At 42.0% G+C, this 19,127-nt stretch overlaps 1 protein-coding gene across 2 annotated transcripts in view; it reads left to right on the top strand.

Annotated features, from left to right (window-relative positions):
- The window catches only part of DGKI (diacylglycerol kinase iota), a 405,374-nt gene that overhangs the window by 153,747 nt on the left and 232,500 nt on the right, over positions 1-19,127 (top strand). For both annotated transcript variants that reach the window (XM_069461741.1, XM_069461740.1), the window contains exons 4-5: positions 13,844-13,918; positions 15,267-15,323. In XM_069461741.1, the coding sequence (XP_069317842.1) occupies positions 13,844-13,918; positions 15,267-15,323 (132 nt within the window). The remainder of the gene's footprint in view (positions 1-13,843; positions 13,919-15,266; positions 15,324-19,127) is intronic.

Genomic DNA, 19,127 nt, shown 5'->3' with positions numbered 1-19,127 from the left:
CTCTTTTGACACCTTGAGTTCCATCTTCTGGCCTCCAGGACGTGAGAGAATACATTTCTGTTATTTTAAGCTACCCAGTTTGTAGTACTTTGTTAGTGCAACACTAGGAAACTTAGATGGTAGCTATTCTGTAAGGCAAGTTACCTTATGTAGCCATACGGATAACTCTGCAATTACATAGGCTCATAGACGGGCACACATGCACAGGTACATCCAAAGCAGTCTTGAGTATTTAGGTTGATAGGTATGTGGTTGATGACTAAGTGAGCAGACAGGTAGGTGTCAGAAGCTGAGAGCTGCAGGGAAGAGAGTAGGTAGATGGTTAGGTGAGCGAGAGTGCGTAGGTTGTGTAAGAGGGAAAAAGGAGCTGTCAGACATCAGGATGCTGTTACCAGATATATCTTCTCTATTTTTAAATGTGCTTATGCCACCTTCTTTTTGTGGATAGGCTAATGGGTACTGCTTTGCTTTTGTTATTGTTTTGTTCATGTGTTTTGCTTTCATCTTTTCCTTGTGGGTAATGTTTGGAGAAAGTGGCTAACCCCATCTGTGATGCCTGACCTTAATTCTAAGGTGCTTTCCGATGTTGCTTCCAGTTTGACAAATATAGTTTTATTGAGAAAGTGAATGAATTGCGTAAGGAGGCCATGTGACATGGGAGTTGGAGCATTGGAGAAAGGGAGCCACGCAGATCCAGAGATAAAAAGATCTGGATGAAAATCAAAGCTTTGCCCTGCTTCTCCGACTCTCAGTTTCCTCTGTAAGATAATGAAGATTAAATCTACCTCTTAGCATTGGGAGGATAAAATTAGTTGACAAATGTTCGTATTCTCCCTCCTTCTCTTCTGTACCTGCTTATAGTTCAATGTCATTAAATTGAAGGAGCTCAGCAGTAGTTTGGTTGGACTTTGGTTTTAATAAGGCCTTACATTTGAGATGGTTTTGTCTAATCCCAACACGAAGACTCTCACACCTTCAACTGTCATTTTGCTGCTGTGTGTAACATCCATATTCTCACTATGTCATGGGTGGGACCAACTGGGTGTGACAAATCAAAGTAACACATTCTGGAGGACATCTCACCAGCTGTGCCTTCTTATTGGTGGAACAGAGCCTCACCATTGTCTGTAGTGGGCTGTCACAGCACCTGCTCACAGGGGTGCTGGCCATGTGTTTGGGTTCTTGGAAGAAACTTATAAGAAGAGTACAAGGGCAGTAGCTCTCCACCTCCCCCCCATTTTTTTTAAGGAAACTTTCAGCTTTCTGCTATTTAAAAATGAAAATGACCCTGATCCTAGTTACATCTTATCTGTTTCATCTCAGGACACTTGGAGCATCAGGCAACAGCATGTGCAAATGCTGGTTCCCATGCATCTGTGTGTTGTGGGTGAGAAGATGAGAGAATCAGAGCCCAGCATGCATTGCTAGGGACTTTCTGCCCATCTGTGTATTTGGGTCTAGCAGGTGTGTACCCCATGCCACAAACACTAGACTGAGGATGTACCAAGATCTGCCTGCATGCTGCTCCTGTTCTGTCAGCCTCAAATGCCAGTTGTCCGGCATGGCAGATTGATGATCCACAGCCCAGATGGCAGTTTGGCTGAGCTGGGTGCAGGCTGTCGGAGGGAGCTGCGTGTGTGGCAATAAAGCCCAGGAGGCACAGCCAGCTTTCTGAGTTGTTTGGGTGCCAGCTGCTCTCTGCCAGAGGCCTTTTTCACCATTAGGATATTGAGGATCTAATGAATCAAGATGACTCAGGGGAAAATGTAGCCATCAACAAAAATAGTTTATATAATAAAAAGGATTTTCACTAACAGACTATCTGCTACTGCCTTCCTAGTCGGTGGATATGAGGGGGGAAGGGAGTGGGGTGCTCCTGTGGGTGGAAATAATGTTGCCTTTTATGTATCTGGCTTGATGGTTGGGCGTTTCCAGGACTTAGAACAGTGTCTGGCACGTGGCAGGCCCTTAGGAAATAATGTTTGCCGTGGTTGCTATTACAACTACCGTGGTGATTGTGACAATCTTTATTATTTGGTACCGAGTGCTGTCCATGTATTGAGGGAGAGTGAAATACAGATCCTGCCCGCTTCAGGTAATGGAGGTGGTAATAGGATATGTAGGATATGATATGGCTCAGGGATTTTTAGGATTCTGTCACTTCTTGGTGACCCTGGATCAATAGTCCATTGTCTATGTGCACAGTCTACTTTTTTTCTAAATCATATTCTGGAGAACACAAAACTCATATACAAAAAATATGGGGTGTTATTCATGAGAAGGGGCTTGTGATCGTAAGTTTATAAAACACCAAATAACTTTAATATACAAATAGGTCTTATAAAGATCAAAGGAGGATGTAAGGTATGCAGGATTTCCTGCTGCGTTTGGAGGGGACAGGAGGATTGTGGAACTCATTATTTTCCCCACAGAATACCCATTACCATCTTGTCGGATCTCAGCATTCAGTGGGAAACTATTTAAGAAATGTTCACACAATGCTTTGCAGTTTTCCTAGGACTCGTACTTATCTCTGCTCCATAACAACCACCTTTGGGGTTGTCATAGCTCACAGTTCATGTCCACCTAAAGGCAAAAGAAAGAAGAGTCACAGAGATGTACTCACCATCCAGAGTTTTCTAACTTTTTTTTTTGGTATCTTTGTGCAGTTCTCTTGCCTTTATGCTAAACTTTCATTAAGCCAAAAGTATGTGTGTCCTGTTTTATTCTTAGAGTTTGAACCTCTGAGAATTTTGTCATCTCTTCTGTGATGACAATTTTAGATTGAGGTTGCATTTGTGTGTTTGTATATAGGCATGTGGTTGTGTGAAGCAGTTGCGTTGTTATTTGATGAGTACAGTCCTCTTACCTGATAATAAAAATAATCTGCATCTGATTCAGCAGAGTTTACATGTCACCCAGGCAATGCCCAGGTGTATAAAAATAGTCTTCTTCTAGTACTTCCCAGTGCCAGGCACCCAGAGCAGTATATTTTAGCCAATATGCCTGTTGCTCAGAGGCACTTAATCTTGGCTGAAGCATTATTTGCATTAGCACTTTCCCAAAACTACTACTGGCCCCCAAAGTTAACATTGTCTCTGTTTTTTAGGAGCTTTTTGTTGTTGTTACCTACCACATAGACCAGGCAGACACACATTCAGAAGGTGATAGCTTAAAAGACACAAGGAAATGGAAAAGCGTGCTCTGATATCTTCTTTTAAGGAGGTACGGGTGATGATGGAATGTGTGGGCTTTGGAATGAAATGACCTGGCTTTGAACCCAAGTTCCAAGATTTCCAGGCTTTGAGTCATGTGACATTCATCATTGTTTTAACCCCTTTAAACCTAAGTTTCACATCTATAAAACATGGCTAATAACTGCTTCTTATGGTGGTTGTGAAAATTAAATGAGACAATAATATATACAACAGCAGTGTGGCAAATCACAAGCAATCAATACATGTTAGCTGCTGTAATCATTTCTCCTTGCATGAAAATGGTTCCAAGAAACTGAACTCAAAAAGGCAACCCAGAATCTTAGACTCACCTGCTACTTCTCTCTCACTGGGGAAAACTGGGAACTGATTTCATGACGTGAAACAACTAGGTCTACTGACGGTCAGCCTGTCTCTTGACTCTGCTTCTTCCCCATTCTCTGAACCTTTTATAGAACACATCATTTCCTATCATATTTTTTAAAAATATTTATTTACCTGTCTGTCTCCACCACTAGAACATAAGCTCCATTTAGCTCAGGGACTTTGCCTGTTTTGGTCTCCTATGTCCCCAGCACTGAGAACAAGTGACTGCATTGAGTAGTTACCCTGTGACTTATCGAATGAATGAATAAGTTCAATGATGTGATTGTTGAGAGAGAGACACATGCACACACAGATACCTGTCACCAGGTCAATCCTGCCATTTAAATATCATTGTACTTACAATCCAGGATGTTTGAATTCCTGCCTTATGTTCAAGACTCTTCAGAGGGAGATTTAACACTCATAACTAGCAGACTTTTGTGGGGTTGCAAGCCCTGCTTAGCCAGTGCCATGCCTTCTGCAGCCCATTGTGTTTGATTTTTTTGGAGAACAGGGACTGCTCTTTACCATCTGGGCACAGGTGGTTATGGTGTGGTTGTCATTAGTCAGTCCCCCTGAGGGTTGCATGAGAACAGACCATATGAAGCAGTCGTGTCAAATATCATGTTTCTTATCTATCCTCATCAGTCTTGGTCTCCTAATCCACCGCTGGCAAAGAAAACAAGGGGAAAGTAGTGTGTTGTAATAGAGAGAGATGGCATTGGGTCAGAAAGACCTAGTTTGTGCTCTTAGCTTCTTTCTTGGGAGAGTTGCTTAGTCTCACAGGGGCTCTGTTCCCTTAGCTGTAAAGTGGGTGAATAGAACCTACGTGGCATGGCAGCAGTGAGCTGTGTTTATGGTACAGATAGTGTGTATCCCATACTGACTGCCAGCCTCCTGGACAGCCTCTGTCTGACCAGCCTCCGTAATGATACATTCCATAAAAATTGACATGGGTAGGTGTGTGTGTATCCATGAAAACATTACCAATAGGAGATACAGTGTTGGGTAAACAGGACTGAAATGTTGGTCTTCCTGGGTTAGGCTGGCTGGAGACTCTGTCTTGATTATGTCACCATAACTTAGAATGTGGGAACTGACAGTGAAAGGATAGCTACCTTACAGCTTGATATGGCTTTTGAAGTAGACATAACATTCCAATATTAAAGCAAAGGCCTTTAAATCGTTGGTTATAAATATTAATCAATGAAATTAAAAAAAAAATTCCATCTACTTCCACAAAGTAAACTGATAACGAGAACATGTAGGGATTCAGGATACAAGTAAGATGGCATTTATGGTGCTATTGCACCAGAAAGATTAAAAGGCAAAGTTTGGTATTTCCTAGTTCATATTAAGGCTCAAATCTCTGCTATGTGCCTGATATATACTGCCTTAGAACTAGACAAAGCCATCGAGAAAACGTTGAGATACTATTTCCTGTTAACTTGGTTTTGTTATGACTTCTGTAATATGTCCAGCCCATCCTCACTCATATCTGTGTGCCTGGAATTTGTGAATGGACATGTTTGTGTATGTAGCACATAACTGTGTGAATTTCTGCTTATTGGTGTCTGTGTGCTTGTAATCATATTTATATACATTTTCTACATATATTAACACTTTAACCTCTGCTATACAATGTATGGTAAATTTGATCTGCTAATACAAGCAATAACTTTGAAGAGAGTGTAAAAATCTAATAGAGAAGCCATAGCAGCAGCTGGAAAGAAACAAAGACAGAAAGATGGTATATGGTAAAGTTAAAATTAGTGACTGGCCACAGGGATGTAACTTAAGACTTGCTGGCACATAAGCTAAGAAGTGTAGAGAAATAAATAAAAGATAAGTGGGCCAAGACACACACACACACACACACACACACACACACACAGAGAGAAACAGATGAGGACAATACAATACAGAGATAGTTAACATTTATGCAAATATGAAGTGTCCATGGGTAAAATGAGAGCCAGGAATGGGAAATAGAGTTATGGACTTTTGAAGATTTCTTTGAGTTCATTAAGCTGGAACCATTTTTAATGCATCATGACCGTGAAGGAGGAGGCAGAAGGAATGTCTGAGCAGCCAGCAATCTAGACCTGTCCATGGAGGGCGTGGTGCACACAGGCAGCAGAGCTGACCAAGGTGTAGGATCGAAGCCATTCCTGGCTATTGATTATTCAGCTGAAAGACATAAGGCCAAAGAATAAGAAATTCCCATGACCCTTAGTGGAGACCCAAGCGGAACTGGAATGATATACACTCTTGGTAGTCTCACTGTGCTCTGCTTTTCTCTTCTGTTTCAGTCTTGTCCCTTTAGTTGAGGCCATTATCACCTACTATGTGGATTATCACTGTGGTCTTTCATTTCTTATTCTCTTTCAGATAAAAAGCCAGTGTCTTAACCATAACCCACCAGACCCTGTAGGATCTGGCCTTGTCTCCATCTGGTACGCTTCGCTCCCCACACTGGCCCCTGCCACTCCTCATGCCTCTGAGCGTTGGGCTTACTGTGCCCTTTTCCTGGAGCTCTTTTCCCCCAGAGACCTGCAGAGTGAACTCCCTCACTTCCATTGCACTTGTCAAAATCTGTCTTTTCAGTGAAGCCTTTCCTGGCCAACCTATCTACACCTTCAACTTTCCCCTGCTCCTGGTATTTCCTCTCTCCATATCCCTCTTTAATTTTCTCTTCAGCACTTGTTTCCATCCACATATTATGTACTATACTTATCTAACTTGTCTATTGTCTGTCTCCCACGGGAGGATGTAAGCATGTGCACATAAGCTCTATGAGATCAGAAACATTTTTTAAGTATTTTGTTCACTGCTGTGTCCCCCATGCCTGGGACAGTGTCTGCCACCTAGTAGGTGCTCAGTGTTTATTGGCTGACTGAATTAATAAATTTCTCATCTTATTTCCTCTTATCTTCTTCCTTCTGCTCTCAGATAGTGCTATGTACTGTCACCAGATTAAATTATTATTTTTGGCCACATTAGTCTCAAAAACTCTATTGGTCCCTTATTACCTAGTAGGTTAAAGTTTGTCTTTCTCAGCCCAGATTTAAGGCCTTTCGCAGCCTTATCCCAGTCCACCTGTAGTGCCTAATCTGCGTCACCCAACCAGAGACTTCTGTTGGGGAAAGCTGGCCTTCTTCCTGCCACTGCAACTGTTACCCAAATAAATATTCCATGGTTTAACTCACCTGTAGATACCAGTGGCATTGCATGAGGAGCAGCAACACAGACTTAACCATTCCTGACTCTACCCATTTGTGTAAGACCTCTGTCCTCTGTGAAATAGCCTTCCCATTGGGTACTCCTGGGGCTCCCCAGAGATGTTTGGTCTGCACTCACAGAACAGTTATCATCACTATGAAGCCTCCACCCTATTTTTCCTCTATGTATTATCAAGAGGACTTCTATTCCTCAAACATTTGGGATGTCTCATTACCACTTCTTTTGGGATTTCCCATTGTGAGAATGTCTATATCTTAGTGGGGGTTTTATCTCCCAATGTTTCCAAAGCCCCCAGTTCTGGTGGGGCTCGTTTGAGGGTGTAAGTAGGGAGAAAGCCCTATTCTGGAATCCCTTTCTTCTCTCTTCCCTCTCTCTTTTCCTTCCACTTTATCTGTGTCAGGCAGCGTTCTTGATGTTGGATTAAAGCAGTATGGAAAAACACAGAGGAATCTCCACCTTCTTATAACTCTACAACTTTTAACCCCTGGGCCTCTCAGGAATAGGTCTGTGTTTGCCATTTCTCTTGCAGCTCTTCACAATTCAGCTCCTCTGGCATCTTAACACAGCCAATGTACCTGCTCCCCATGTCTGCGGACACCCTACTCCACCTGGACCCCCATAACCAGACACACCGTTCAAATTTCCACACTTATTCGCCAGCCTCATGCCCAACAGCTCATGCAGAGGGACACCTGTGAGCCCAGAAACTGTCCACCACCAGACACGCCAGAGCGGGTCTCAGTTCCTTTTTGGAGGTATCAGTGCCTACTATTAATACATAAAGAGACTTTGGATCTTTTCCCTGCTGGAATGTCTTTGATTTTTCCAAATGTAAGCATCTTTCAAGACCAAATTTAAGACTTTGCTTTCTCTGTCAGACCCTTTTAACTGACTCAGCCTCCCAGATTTTGCCTCCTCTAAATGATAGCTTTTATGTCCGAGCTGTTTTGAGCATTTAGCTGTGCATGGCTCTCTTCTGTTACTGACCTTTTCCTTCATGTCCCTCTTGTCTCCCAAGTGGCTTGCCAGCATCTCCCAGGAGGAGAGAAGCTTCCTCTTTATATCCTGCACAGCACTCACATTGCCTTGTACACATAGTGATGGTTGAAATGATTTGTTGACTGAATTTCCATAAATATATTTTGGAAGATTCAGTGGCTAACAGATTATTTTAGCTGTATGAAAAATTCAGTAATGTAGGATACCTCTACATCTATACTGATGTAGATCCCTGGTATATATGGACTTAGGTGTGTTGGTGCATATTTGAGTATTGCATGCATATTTTGGTTCACTCCTTTGTAAGAGTGCCCTACCCAACCTCCAGTTGTTCCTGTTACTTTTTCTTTCAGCTATTCTGAGGTACTTTTGACATCATGTATCATCAAGGGTGTTGACCGTGGGGGCTATCTCAGAGGGATTCAGCTCACATCGGGCCCTTATCTGCCCAGAGGACACACTGCCCAAACACAGGGGCTCTTGACACATGAAGGCCTGTTCTCCTACATGGGCCAGCACTACTCAGGCACAGGGCTGGGACCCTTTACATAGTGCAAGGAGTCTTAGGAGAGCTCTGAGTTTCCATTCAGGTCATAAACTCCTTCAGACATGTGGCATCTCTGCTTCTTGGTCTAAGATCATGAGATCTTATTGCTACAGACAGACTTGATGATATACCAAGGCCAATAGGGGTGTGCTGGAACTTAAGGTAGCCACCCTCTTGGTCTGTCCAAAATGTGCTATAGTCTGTTGGAGAAAAAAAGGAGCCCACAGGAGTGACAGTGGAGGCTGCACTTTGGCCCTGAAATCATATTAATGGAACTTCCAGATAATGTCATTCTTCATTTTTCCTAATGCCGATGTACAGATTGCATCCCAGGCTCCCTAGAGGAGCAGAATTTGCCAAGTATGCTTGTCATTTCTTCTAATTAGGTTTTTCAATAAATCAAAGAACTCTTGTTTTCATTTACCTTGGATTATACAGCAGCAATGTTCTTGTTTATGTTGCCCAGAGAAGCAATCCCCACCGAAAGGACACCGGATTCCTGACATTCTAAAGCTTAGGAAGTTTCCTCTCCTCGGCTTGACTAAGCATTCCATCAGCCCCACCCTCAGAGAGGAAAACAGCTCAGCCTTGCCTGGGCGGCATCACCCTGCTCCCACTCCTTCCTCCCACGTGCTGCTGTGGATGGAGCTGTGTGGTCTAAGAGGGGGGCCAGAGGACACTGTCCTTGCAGGTTCCCAGCCCTCCCTCAGTTCCCAGTCCTCAGCATGAATCTTCCTATCTGGGAAGGCTGAGGGGTGGCCTTGGGGAGAAGAAAGCTGGGAGGAAGGTGGGGTGGACCTATCCCCAGCTCCTCTCTGCGGGTTTTTTCCTGCTCTTCACCCTTGTCCCCTCCGGCCATTTCCCCAGAGTGCCTGATCTGCCTGGGGCCCCCTTCCTGGCCCTTTGTCCCTTTGCCCACTGTGGCCTCATTGCAGGGCTAGGCTGAGTGAAGCGGTGATTCCTTGCATTAGGGCTGTGGGCCCTTGGGCTGGGAACTCCGGAGCAAGGTGCTGCGTACCCACACTTTGCTCTGGTGGTCTGGGGCCTGCAGCAGGCTCTGGCCTCTGAGACGGGGAGACCAAGGAAAGGTTTCCCTGCTGGCTCTCTTCCTGCCACCTGCCCAGCCTCTTGCGTCTGGGATTAAACTTGTGGTGGTGAGCAAGGCCAGGTGGGGTCCTTAGGATGACAGCAGGAGATAATGGTCAACAGGTCATGTGGTCTGCCACTGTGTAGGGAGGAATAAGGCTGGCGTGTGGGAAGGGACAGCCAGCCTGGCTGTATCTGGTTCTGGAAGTCAAACTTCAGACTATTGGGGGTGACAAATATTTCATTTCAGTTACCTTGGGCAGCAAGGAGGCCCCAATCCTTTTATAAATCATAGGCCTGTGAAACTAGGTTACCTAAGGTGGTGAAGCACCCACCCCCCTCTCCTTTCCTCCTCTCTCCTCCCCTGTCCTCTCCCTTCTTCCCTCCCTTCTACTCTCTCCCTCCTCTCTTTTTTTCCCATTTTTATTTTCATTCCCTCCCTTCCTTCCTTCCTCTCTCTTTCAATCAAACTCTATCAACTCCCACCAGCTATTTATTCATCATTGCTTAGCAGAAATCACATCTCTTGCTCAAAGGAAGAAATAACAGCTTTCTTGGGACTTACAGCCAGGGATGTGGTTGGGTGGGAGAGGGTTAGACATTGAACTCTGCCAGGGACAACTGTAGACTTTCTACCACTGCTTGTCTCTGAGCCTTCTATGCCTCGCACCCGCCCCCCTACTCCCCCCATTCCTTGCTCTAGGGGTCTAAAGCTGGGACCATTTTACTCCCCCACTTGAAAGGAGCTGGAGTTCAGTGAGGAGCTGTCACTGCTTTGAATGCCAGGAGTGCCTGCAGTGTGGGACACGTGTAGGCCCAGGCAGAACTTCATGTTTTCTCTCATAACCACTGTATGGCTAGCTAGCTAGATTATGCCCACCATCCTAAAACATAGCTTCATTTTGTTATTTAAGCAAATGCTGATCATGGTTTTATTAGATCAAAGTGAGATATGATGGAATATGTTCTATATTATATCCTATATTGTGTTAATTTCAGACACCCCTCCCTTTACACACTAATGGGTTTCTTTTGAGTTCCAACACTGACAAAATCAGGAAATCCTTAATACGTGTGCTGAGGGTACTCTACTTGATATTTAAAGCAGTAAGCCCAGTTGGCCTTTAAATTCATCGAGGAGAGCAAATTATTAATTTTTTATAATTTTAATTTTTAAACATGCTTGGTATTCTAGGTAATATTTATTAACTTGTATTTTAGTGCTAGGTCTTTAACACCTGTGTCCCAATATGAAGAATAACAACTAACCTGAATGATTTTAAATGATTTTTCTTGATTTAATATATCATCTTTCATAGTGAAGGAAACACTGGCTTATGTAAGATCTACTTGAAAAAATGAATATTTATAGTATTTAGAATGTCCAGATTCCTGCATTTTTACTTTTGTGTTTATCTCATATCTCCAAAATAAAAAAATTGTGACATAACCAAGCACGAAATTCTATTGTTTTGAACAATATCTGCCCAGGAGCTTATTATCCAGCTACTTCAAATAACTTTAACCAGTTGAAACATAGTCATAAACCAAGAAGTCCACAGTTAAGACTTCAGATTCTCTGAAACAATTTTTATCAATGAAGAAATTAAAATCTATGTAATTTACTACTTTGGAAAAAGATCTTAGATCTTCACTCAGAATTTATTCACTTAATTTTACATATGATTATAAACCATAATTATCTGATTTCCCAGATTAAAAGCTGTTTAGAAGCTGTCATCTCAGAAATTGAGAACAACAAAAGATAGAAACAATGACTTGAAAGGAGCTCTATTCAGATAGGAAGATAGGAAACAGAAAAATGGCTGTTCTTTGTAGGGTAATGCATCATGTTATAGTGTTTATGAAGAAGAATTCAGATGATGGTCAATATATTTTGCCTCAAAAGGCATGAAAGTATGTCATATATTTAAGAGATTCTTTTAAAATTCAATGTTGTTTAATTAAAATTAGTTTTATAACTTTAAGCACTTTACTTCATATGTTACCATCTGTAGAACATTGCACCTGAATTATTCCGTATGAATGATGTTAGTGTATTTATGTGTTGTTCCAGAAAGCTGAGAGATAACATATCTTAGCCCAGTGGGTCTAGCCCAGATCCCTTGTTCAAAAGAGATTTTGACTCAGAATCCTGACATGCACAACAAAGAAGGGAAGGGGTATGCTGGTTTCAGTGGGTGCACAAAGGTTCCTAAGCCTACTTGGAGTCCTCTTTCCCATCATCCTCAAGGATTCTAGGAGCCTGCACAATCCCAGAGCTCCGTAGAACTTAATGCAGAGCATAATGTCAGGCACACAGCTCAACTGGACAGGAGTTACTGGTAGGGAAGGAGGTTTTCAGGCATCCCTAAATCATAGCCCCTAAGTGGTTGCACACCTTTGGTGGTATTACTTTGCTTGTCCGCAGCATAATCTACTAGGGGTTTTGTGGATAATGAGTAGACTGGAATCAACTCCAGTTTCCTTAGCATCACTTTAACTTCAATTAGCAACATGCCTCAAATACCCCATGCATTTGCTGCAGGTGGCACTAAAGCAGTGATCTGTAGCAGGATATCCATGGGAAACAGGAGGGGAACAATAATTTGCTTATGGGCATTCTGTGAAAATTTGCAAGATAGAATTTTATTATTGTTTTGATTGCTGCTGCTGCTGTTACTGCTTCATGTTTTCTGGGGGCTCTTGTTGTTTCTCCCCCTCCTCCCCCTCTTTCTCTTCTTTTCTTTTTAGTTTTAGAGCAAGACACTTTCCAGTAGTGGAGCTAGATGCTTTGGTTTCCCTTGTCCTTTGTTATTTGCAAAGGGAACTGTCAAAAGTATTTAATGTGCTAGACCATGTTCTTTCTTCAGGAAAAAGAAATCCAAGAGTAATTAAGGCATCTGTAAGCAGAGTAAATAAACCTCAGTCAGTGGATATTTTCTACAAATTTCCTTGCTGCAGTACTGCGGTGTTTTAGGTCCTTTTGCTGGTGGCTCAGAACACTGTGTAAATACCCCATGTTGACTGAGTGAAGTCGTGGAAGACACAGGAGGCTGCAGTTTCCTTCCTGATTCTGCCCCTTCCAAGGTGGTTGGTTACAGCTCCTCCAGTCTCCTCTGGCAACAGCAATACCTTATTCCTTGCCACCTACCTGCCACAATTGGCTCAAAAATTATACCTTGGCAGGGGAAGCCACTCATCAGAAGGGGGGAAGGTTGCCAGCAAGGTCTGTGAGTGTCTTCTTTAAGAATAGGGACGCAGGGCGTTTCACACTTGGATGCTTTGATAGACTATTTGACAGATTGGCTTTGTTATAATAAGTTGCTTTCAGTGCTCAAAAGGAAAATTATTCATGCAGATCCTTCCAGTCTGTCCTTTGTGGAGAGGTCTGAGCAGTTTTAGTTTAGATCCTACATGATACCAGCAGTAATGAAATCTAGATTCCACTCATTCATCTCTCTCCCTGCAGCATATTTTTTATTGTTAGAGAAAAGATAAACATTCAAGTTTTTTTTTTTTTTTTTACTGTCAATTTAAACTAGTACTGACTGTCAGAGAGGCCAAATTGTAATGCTTACAAGCATAAGCTCTGGAGCCAGACCACCTGGCTCTGCTCTGCCCTAATTAGACAACCTTGGGCAGGTCACTTACTGTGCCTCAGTTTTCTCACCTGTGAAATGGGGATGAAAATATTTCATAGGGTTGTGAGAGTTAAGTGAATTACTATTTGTGTAGTATTTGTAAAAGCAAGTACTGTATTCCTGTTAGCTGCTCTTGCTGCTTTTGCTGCTATTATTATTTTTGCTTCCTGGCTGTAAAAGCTAGACTTATCTTCTTTTTTTCCTGAGGATTTGGGCAGAAACCCAAGTAGCTTAGTATAAATTTGTGCCTGGGATAGAATCCCAAAGTGACTGGCCCCTTGAAATGTGGACTCTTCAGCAGGAGGGAAAGAATGCTTATTTTGAACTTAGACCTAAGTTTGGATGTTGGCTCTGCCCCTTAACTACTTGAATAAAAATGTAAAAATATATTTTAAAATGGAGGATAATAATGCCTACATTGTTATGTCATGGCACTTAGAAATAGTAGAATAAAGGGGCTGGTTCTCATTATATGCTCAATATTTATAGCAGCTATTATTATACTTTGAAGAAACAATCTGGGTCATCTTAAGTTGTGTGGATATGGAGTTACTTGGTGAGTGAAAAGACTATTGATGAGGTTTGTCATAGTATTTAATGTTCAAGATGAAGTTTTAAATTTGTATAGTAATAGAAATAATTGAAATGTTTGTTTTATATATGTATACCCGTTTTAGCACCAGGGAAGTTTTCAGAACACACTGTTAACATTTCTCTCTTGTATTTTGAATTGAATGTTGTAGAAATCCGCTCTCAGGAGGAAGTGTGCAGTCTGTAAAATCGTCGTCCACACCGCCTGCATTGAGCAGCTAGAAAAGGTAAGAGAGTGCCACCTGCTGCACTTTTATTGCATTGCAAGTGTTTGGTCAAAGATCAGGTGTAAATTTGTTTCCAACTTTTGGAAAACAATGCTCTTTAAAATGCTGAAAGTCCAACATTATTACCAGATTAATAATGGAAAGACAATGTCCAAGGATCATTCTCTTGTTTGCCGAAGTGTAATTTGATATCATTTTATATTGACTCTTGGGAAAAGGAATGATAAAATTAGAGGGAAAAACCTGGTATACACTAATTTTCTTCCCTTATCATCTCTGTTCAAGCTTTGTTATTCACCCATAAGCTCTTCCACAAGATACTTTAAGAAAAAAATTCAATAAGCTCTTTAAAAGTATTATTCAGATATATCTGACCTATGTGAGTTTACTTCTTCCCAAGGCGGCTGCAAGGGAGAGAGCCAAGCCGGAAGCCTCTCTCAGTCTCGGGCAGTGTTCCTGCTTGTGCGGCATAAACGTGTGGGTGGGGCTCGAAGTGACATCCTGGTGGTGTCTTGCTTTGAGAAGAAGTGGATTCTGCATAGTCCACTTATTTGCCATTTAGGGGAAGGCAAAGGCTCCAAGAGTGAGTTGTCTGCTGTCCTATTCCCTATCACACTCCTTAGTCTATGTCCATGTGTGATTCTCCATGTATTATCTATGTTCTTGAGCTGCCATGTGTGAATGTGTTGAAATTCATTCAGTTGCACTGTGACATTCATTCAGTTTCACTGACACATTACCAATTATTGCCAACTGGTATCTTGTGGCAATGACTACTAACATTGTATCTTAACAATTTCTTTCCTGTCCCAACACCACATATTCATATACTCTTTCATTCCTATGCTCCTTTCACTTTGTCAAGTAGCTAAAGAAGATAAATATACCCACCAGGAGACCTCCCCGTCTAAAAGAAAGGTAGTGCCGAATGCTTCTGTAAAGAATAATTTCATGTGTGTGTTTGAGTAATCATCATAACATTAAAAATTTCTCAAGTTTACTTTTAGAATCTGGAACCCAGCTGGGTAGCTTCAGCTGCCACATATCTTTCCTCTGGCTCTTTCTTATCTCTGTTTTTGAAATTTGTGGTGTAAGAGCATTGCTGTTCAAAGATACTTTGATTTCCTCAGTGAGAATGAAGGGCATGGCTTGGAAATACAGAATCACGTAAGATTTCTGTAGATTCTCTAATGTGAGGATTTCAAAAGACTAAGACTAGTATTATTCCTTATTCTTTGGAAGTTTTGTTTTGTAGTTTTAGTATTTGTCATTCTTGGGTTTTTTTAGGTAACTCCATTTAGTTTAATGCTTATCCCTAATACAATATACTTTTCTTTTCAAATGACAGATTAATTTCAGATGTAAACCAACATTTCGAGAAGGGGGCTCAAGATCACCAAGAGAAGTGAGTATTTGAGAGCTCTGTTTCAAATGCAACCTTTGATTTCCCATTGATTCATTGCATTCACAGATATTCACCAGACATTAAAAAGTAAATTCTATCTCCCTCCATTCTACATCACTGTTAATATATCAATAAATACAATCAATAAAATCTCCCAGTATAATATCTTCGACATGTGCCCACTGTACTTTATTCGTCTCATGCAATGCATCGGGGAGCTAAGGTCTTATTGAAAGAACCAGAGAGTGGGGGGAGGGGTGGTGATAGAATTTCGAGTGGGTGTCAGCTATGTAGGGGCAGCACGGTCACTGGGTATTCGTCTGAATGCTGAAGTCAGACTGTCTGTTTTCAAAACCAGCCCTGGTGCTGTGTGATCTTAGGTACCTCACGTAATCTCTCTAAGTCTCAGTGTTTTAATTAGTTAAGTAAATCAATCAATCATCATAAGCTAGAACTCCATCCAATAGTGAGTCCCTGACCTTACAGTCTGCTGGTGAAGACATACAGGTAAATAGGAAATGAAGATGAAACTAGGATTGTATTTTAATGGCAAGCAGAGGTATGACAGGAGGAGATGGCACTTAGGTATATCTGTTTGTCCAACTTTTATTTAGAGGAGACACTAAGCACAGTGCAGGGAAAGTTAGAGAAAGTGAGCAGGGTTCTCAGGCCTCCTGTGTTGTTCTGGACAGTCTAGTTCCAGGCCCAAACTGCTCTCCCCAGTCAGCAAAACTAAAGCCTGCATTTAACAGAACCCACCCTCCTTAGAATGTAGTTTAGCCTATCTGGCTGCTACCCTTTGCCTCCCAACTGCTACTATCTTATATCTGGTAAATCTCATTTTGGGTAAGTATACTTTCCTCATTTATATTCCCAGGGAGATGAGTTTCAGTTCCACTTATGGATTTGTCTGCTGGGAACCTCTCTAGCCAGTATACTCCTCAAATCAGCTCTGTGCAGTAACAGCTAGGAGAGAGAGGAAAGGGGTTGGAGAAGGGGCTTCCCGGAAGAGGAGGCAACCAAACTGAGCCCTTAAGGGGCTAAGCTGAGTGGGAGGAGAGCAGTTAGGAGGTGAGCGAGAGCCTCCTAGACAGAAAGAACAGCAGCACACAGGCACAAGCGAGAGGGAACATAATGCATAAGACATAAGAGCAGAGAGATAAGCAGAGAGCTCGATCGTGAAGGTCCTTCTGAGTCATGCTATGAGTTGAGTGTTTTATCAACAGGGTAGTTGGGAGGGGGGCATTAAACTATTTTAAGCAGAATATATTGTTCAGGCTGCAGTGTGGAAAGAATGCCATGTGGTCCAAGAGTAGTAATATTGGAAACATGGAGATAACGTAAGAAGCTCTGCTAGAAATCTAGGAAAGGAAAAAAGGATACCTGGACCAAGAGTAACATTGTTGGTAGATATGAGTTTGTAGGAAGCAAAGCTGATAGAATGTATAGTTGATTGGTTTTTGGACACAAAGAAGAGGGAGCCCAGAATAAATCAGATTTCTGCCCTGGAAAACTGATTAGATATTGGAAAATGAGTTGATTTGAGGATGGGGTGGGGAGAGGATGAGTTTACTTACAGGACTATCAAGTTTGAGGTGTCCCTGCAGCCCCCAGTGGAAGGGGCCCAACAGAAGACAGTAGGTACGTGAGTTTGGAGTTCCTGAAAATATTGGGCTGGCAGTGTGACCTTGATGAGTCATCCGCACATAGAGATAGTAATTAAAGCTATGAGAATAGATGAATGTGTCTTATAGGAATAGGAGATATCTGAGAAGCACAAACATTTTAAAGACAGTTAACAAAAAGACACCATGAAGATGAATGATCTCATTGTTACTGACTAATACAAGAGGATTGGGAAAAAACATGGAAAGAGAATAGGTTCGGGGTGAAGGTTGTGGAGAGAGGAATCATAGTTGCCCCCGTCAGTTGTGCCCTCCCCAGTGTGTCTGTCCAGTGTGGCAGCAATGGGAAGGTTGCGGGTCACACACAGGGTGAGGAAGGTAGGCAAAAAATGACAGGGCTGGTGCCTTCAGTGCCACCCCGAGTGCACTATAGCGGTGGCCAGAAGATAACTCAGTGAGAGCTCAAATGAAGAGGACATTTTATTTAGGAAAATAAAAGAGAGAATTTCATGTTCTTAAGATAGAGTTTGTGAATTTACAACCAGGGGATCCATACATTTGCTTTTAGCTCCCTGTCGAGAGACAGAGACAGAGAGAGACAGAGAGAGAGAGAGAGAAGGAACTGTAATTGTATGTGTAATTTTTCTAATGCAAGGTGCTTTAGGTTTTCATTAGCTTTATTTCTTCTCTGAAGCCAGACCCTCCCTCCATCTGGGTTTTGGGCATTCTTTTTTTATCTTCTTATCAAAGACTTTTCTACATTTTCAACTGCTTCTTCCCACTTTTGAATTATTTCCCTCAGCATAAACATGCTCTAATTGTAAAAAAAAAAAAAAAAACAACCTTAGAAACACAAATAAAAGTACTACTTAACCATCGTGTCTTACCTGCAGCTCTGATCCTCCATTTTGTGTTCCCTGCAAGCTTCCAGAAAGTGTTAACTATCTAAATTATTTTGTTTGTCACATTCTAGTCATTCTAACCTGTCCTGATCCAATTCCTACTCTATCCATTTACTCTTTTGTCAATGTTGCCAGTGATCTCCCTCATGACAAATCCATTAGGGATTTATTTTTCTGTTCTTTCCTTATTCAGTTTTTCAAAAATATTCAAAATATTGCATACTCCTTCCTTCTTGCAATGTTATCCTCTCTTGACTTGTAACAACTCCTTCTTAATTTTCCTCTTATTTCATAGGACAGCCCTTTTTACTCTCCTTCCTTGGCTGCTCCCCTGACCTCTGGTGTCCCTCTGGCCTTAGCCCTTCTTCGTGTCTCTTCTCTCTGTCCACTCCTGTTAGAAGAACTCATCTAGTATCCTGGCTTTAAGTACCACCTATGGCCTGACAACTCCAACTTTACATTTCCAGTCTATGCCTTTTGGAATTTCAGTTGACATGTCCATTGAATGTGTCATGGTCATCTCAAATATAATGCATCAAAAACTAAACTATTTCCATCACCATAAAAACTGCTTTTTCCTCCATTCTTTTGCACCTTAGGAAATGAGAGGACTGTTGATGTAGCTCCTCAGTTGAGAAAACTGGGAGATCACATTGATTTCTTCTCTGATATTCTCCCTACGTCTAATTCACTTGCCAGTCCTATCAATTTTATTCATAAAATATATTTCAGATCCATCCATTTGTCTCCATTTCTGTTGTCAGCACTGTGGACTAAGGTGCCGTGATCTCTTCTGTTTGACTGCTGCAACAGTGTCTCCCTGCTTCCTCAGTTTCCGCCTTCAATCCACCCTTGATTTAAGGGAGTGATCTTGTAAAATGAGAATTAGATTATGTCATTTTCTGGCTTAAAACTCCAATGGTTTCCACAGCTCTTAGAGCAAAAGCAAATCCTTTGCGCACGGGAAGGCTGGCATCACCTGGCCCCTGCCTGCCTCTCCAGCCCCATCCAGCTGCCACATGGACTTTCTTTCAGTTTGGGAGGCACATGCCAAGATGGTCCCCACCTTTGGATATTTTCAAATTTCATTGCTGTACTGAAAATCTGTTTGCATGACTAGCTGTTTCTCAGATTTGGGCCTCAGCTCAATTATCACCCCCTCAGAGGTTGCCTTAGTCAGTTCAGGTATTTTGTCATAACACAATACCATAGACTGTGTGGCTTAGAAGCAACAGAATTTATTTCTCACCATTCTGGAGGCTGCAAGTCCAAGATCA

The sequence above is a fragment of the Eulemur rufifrons genome, chromosome 29, assembly GCF_041146395.1.
Source record: "Eulemur rufifrons isolate Redbay chromosome 29, OSU_ERuf_1, whole genome shotgun sequence".
Lineage (NCBI taxonomy): Eukaryota > Metazoa > Chordata > Mammalia > Primates > Lemuridae > Eulemur > Eulemur rufifrons.
Note: the sequence above shows the minus strand (reverse complement) of the source record. Positions and strands in the feature narration are given on the sequence as shown.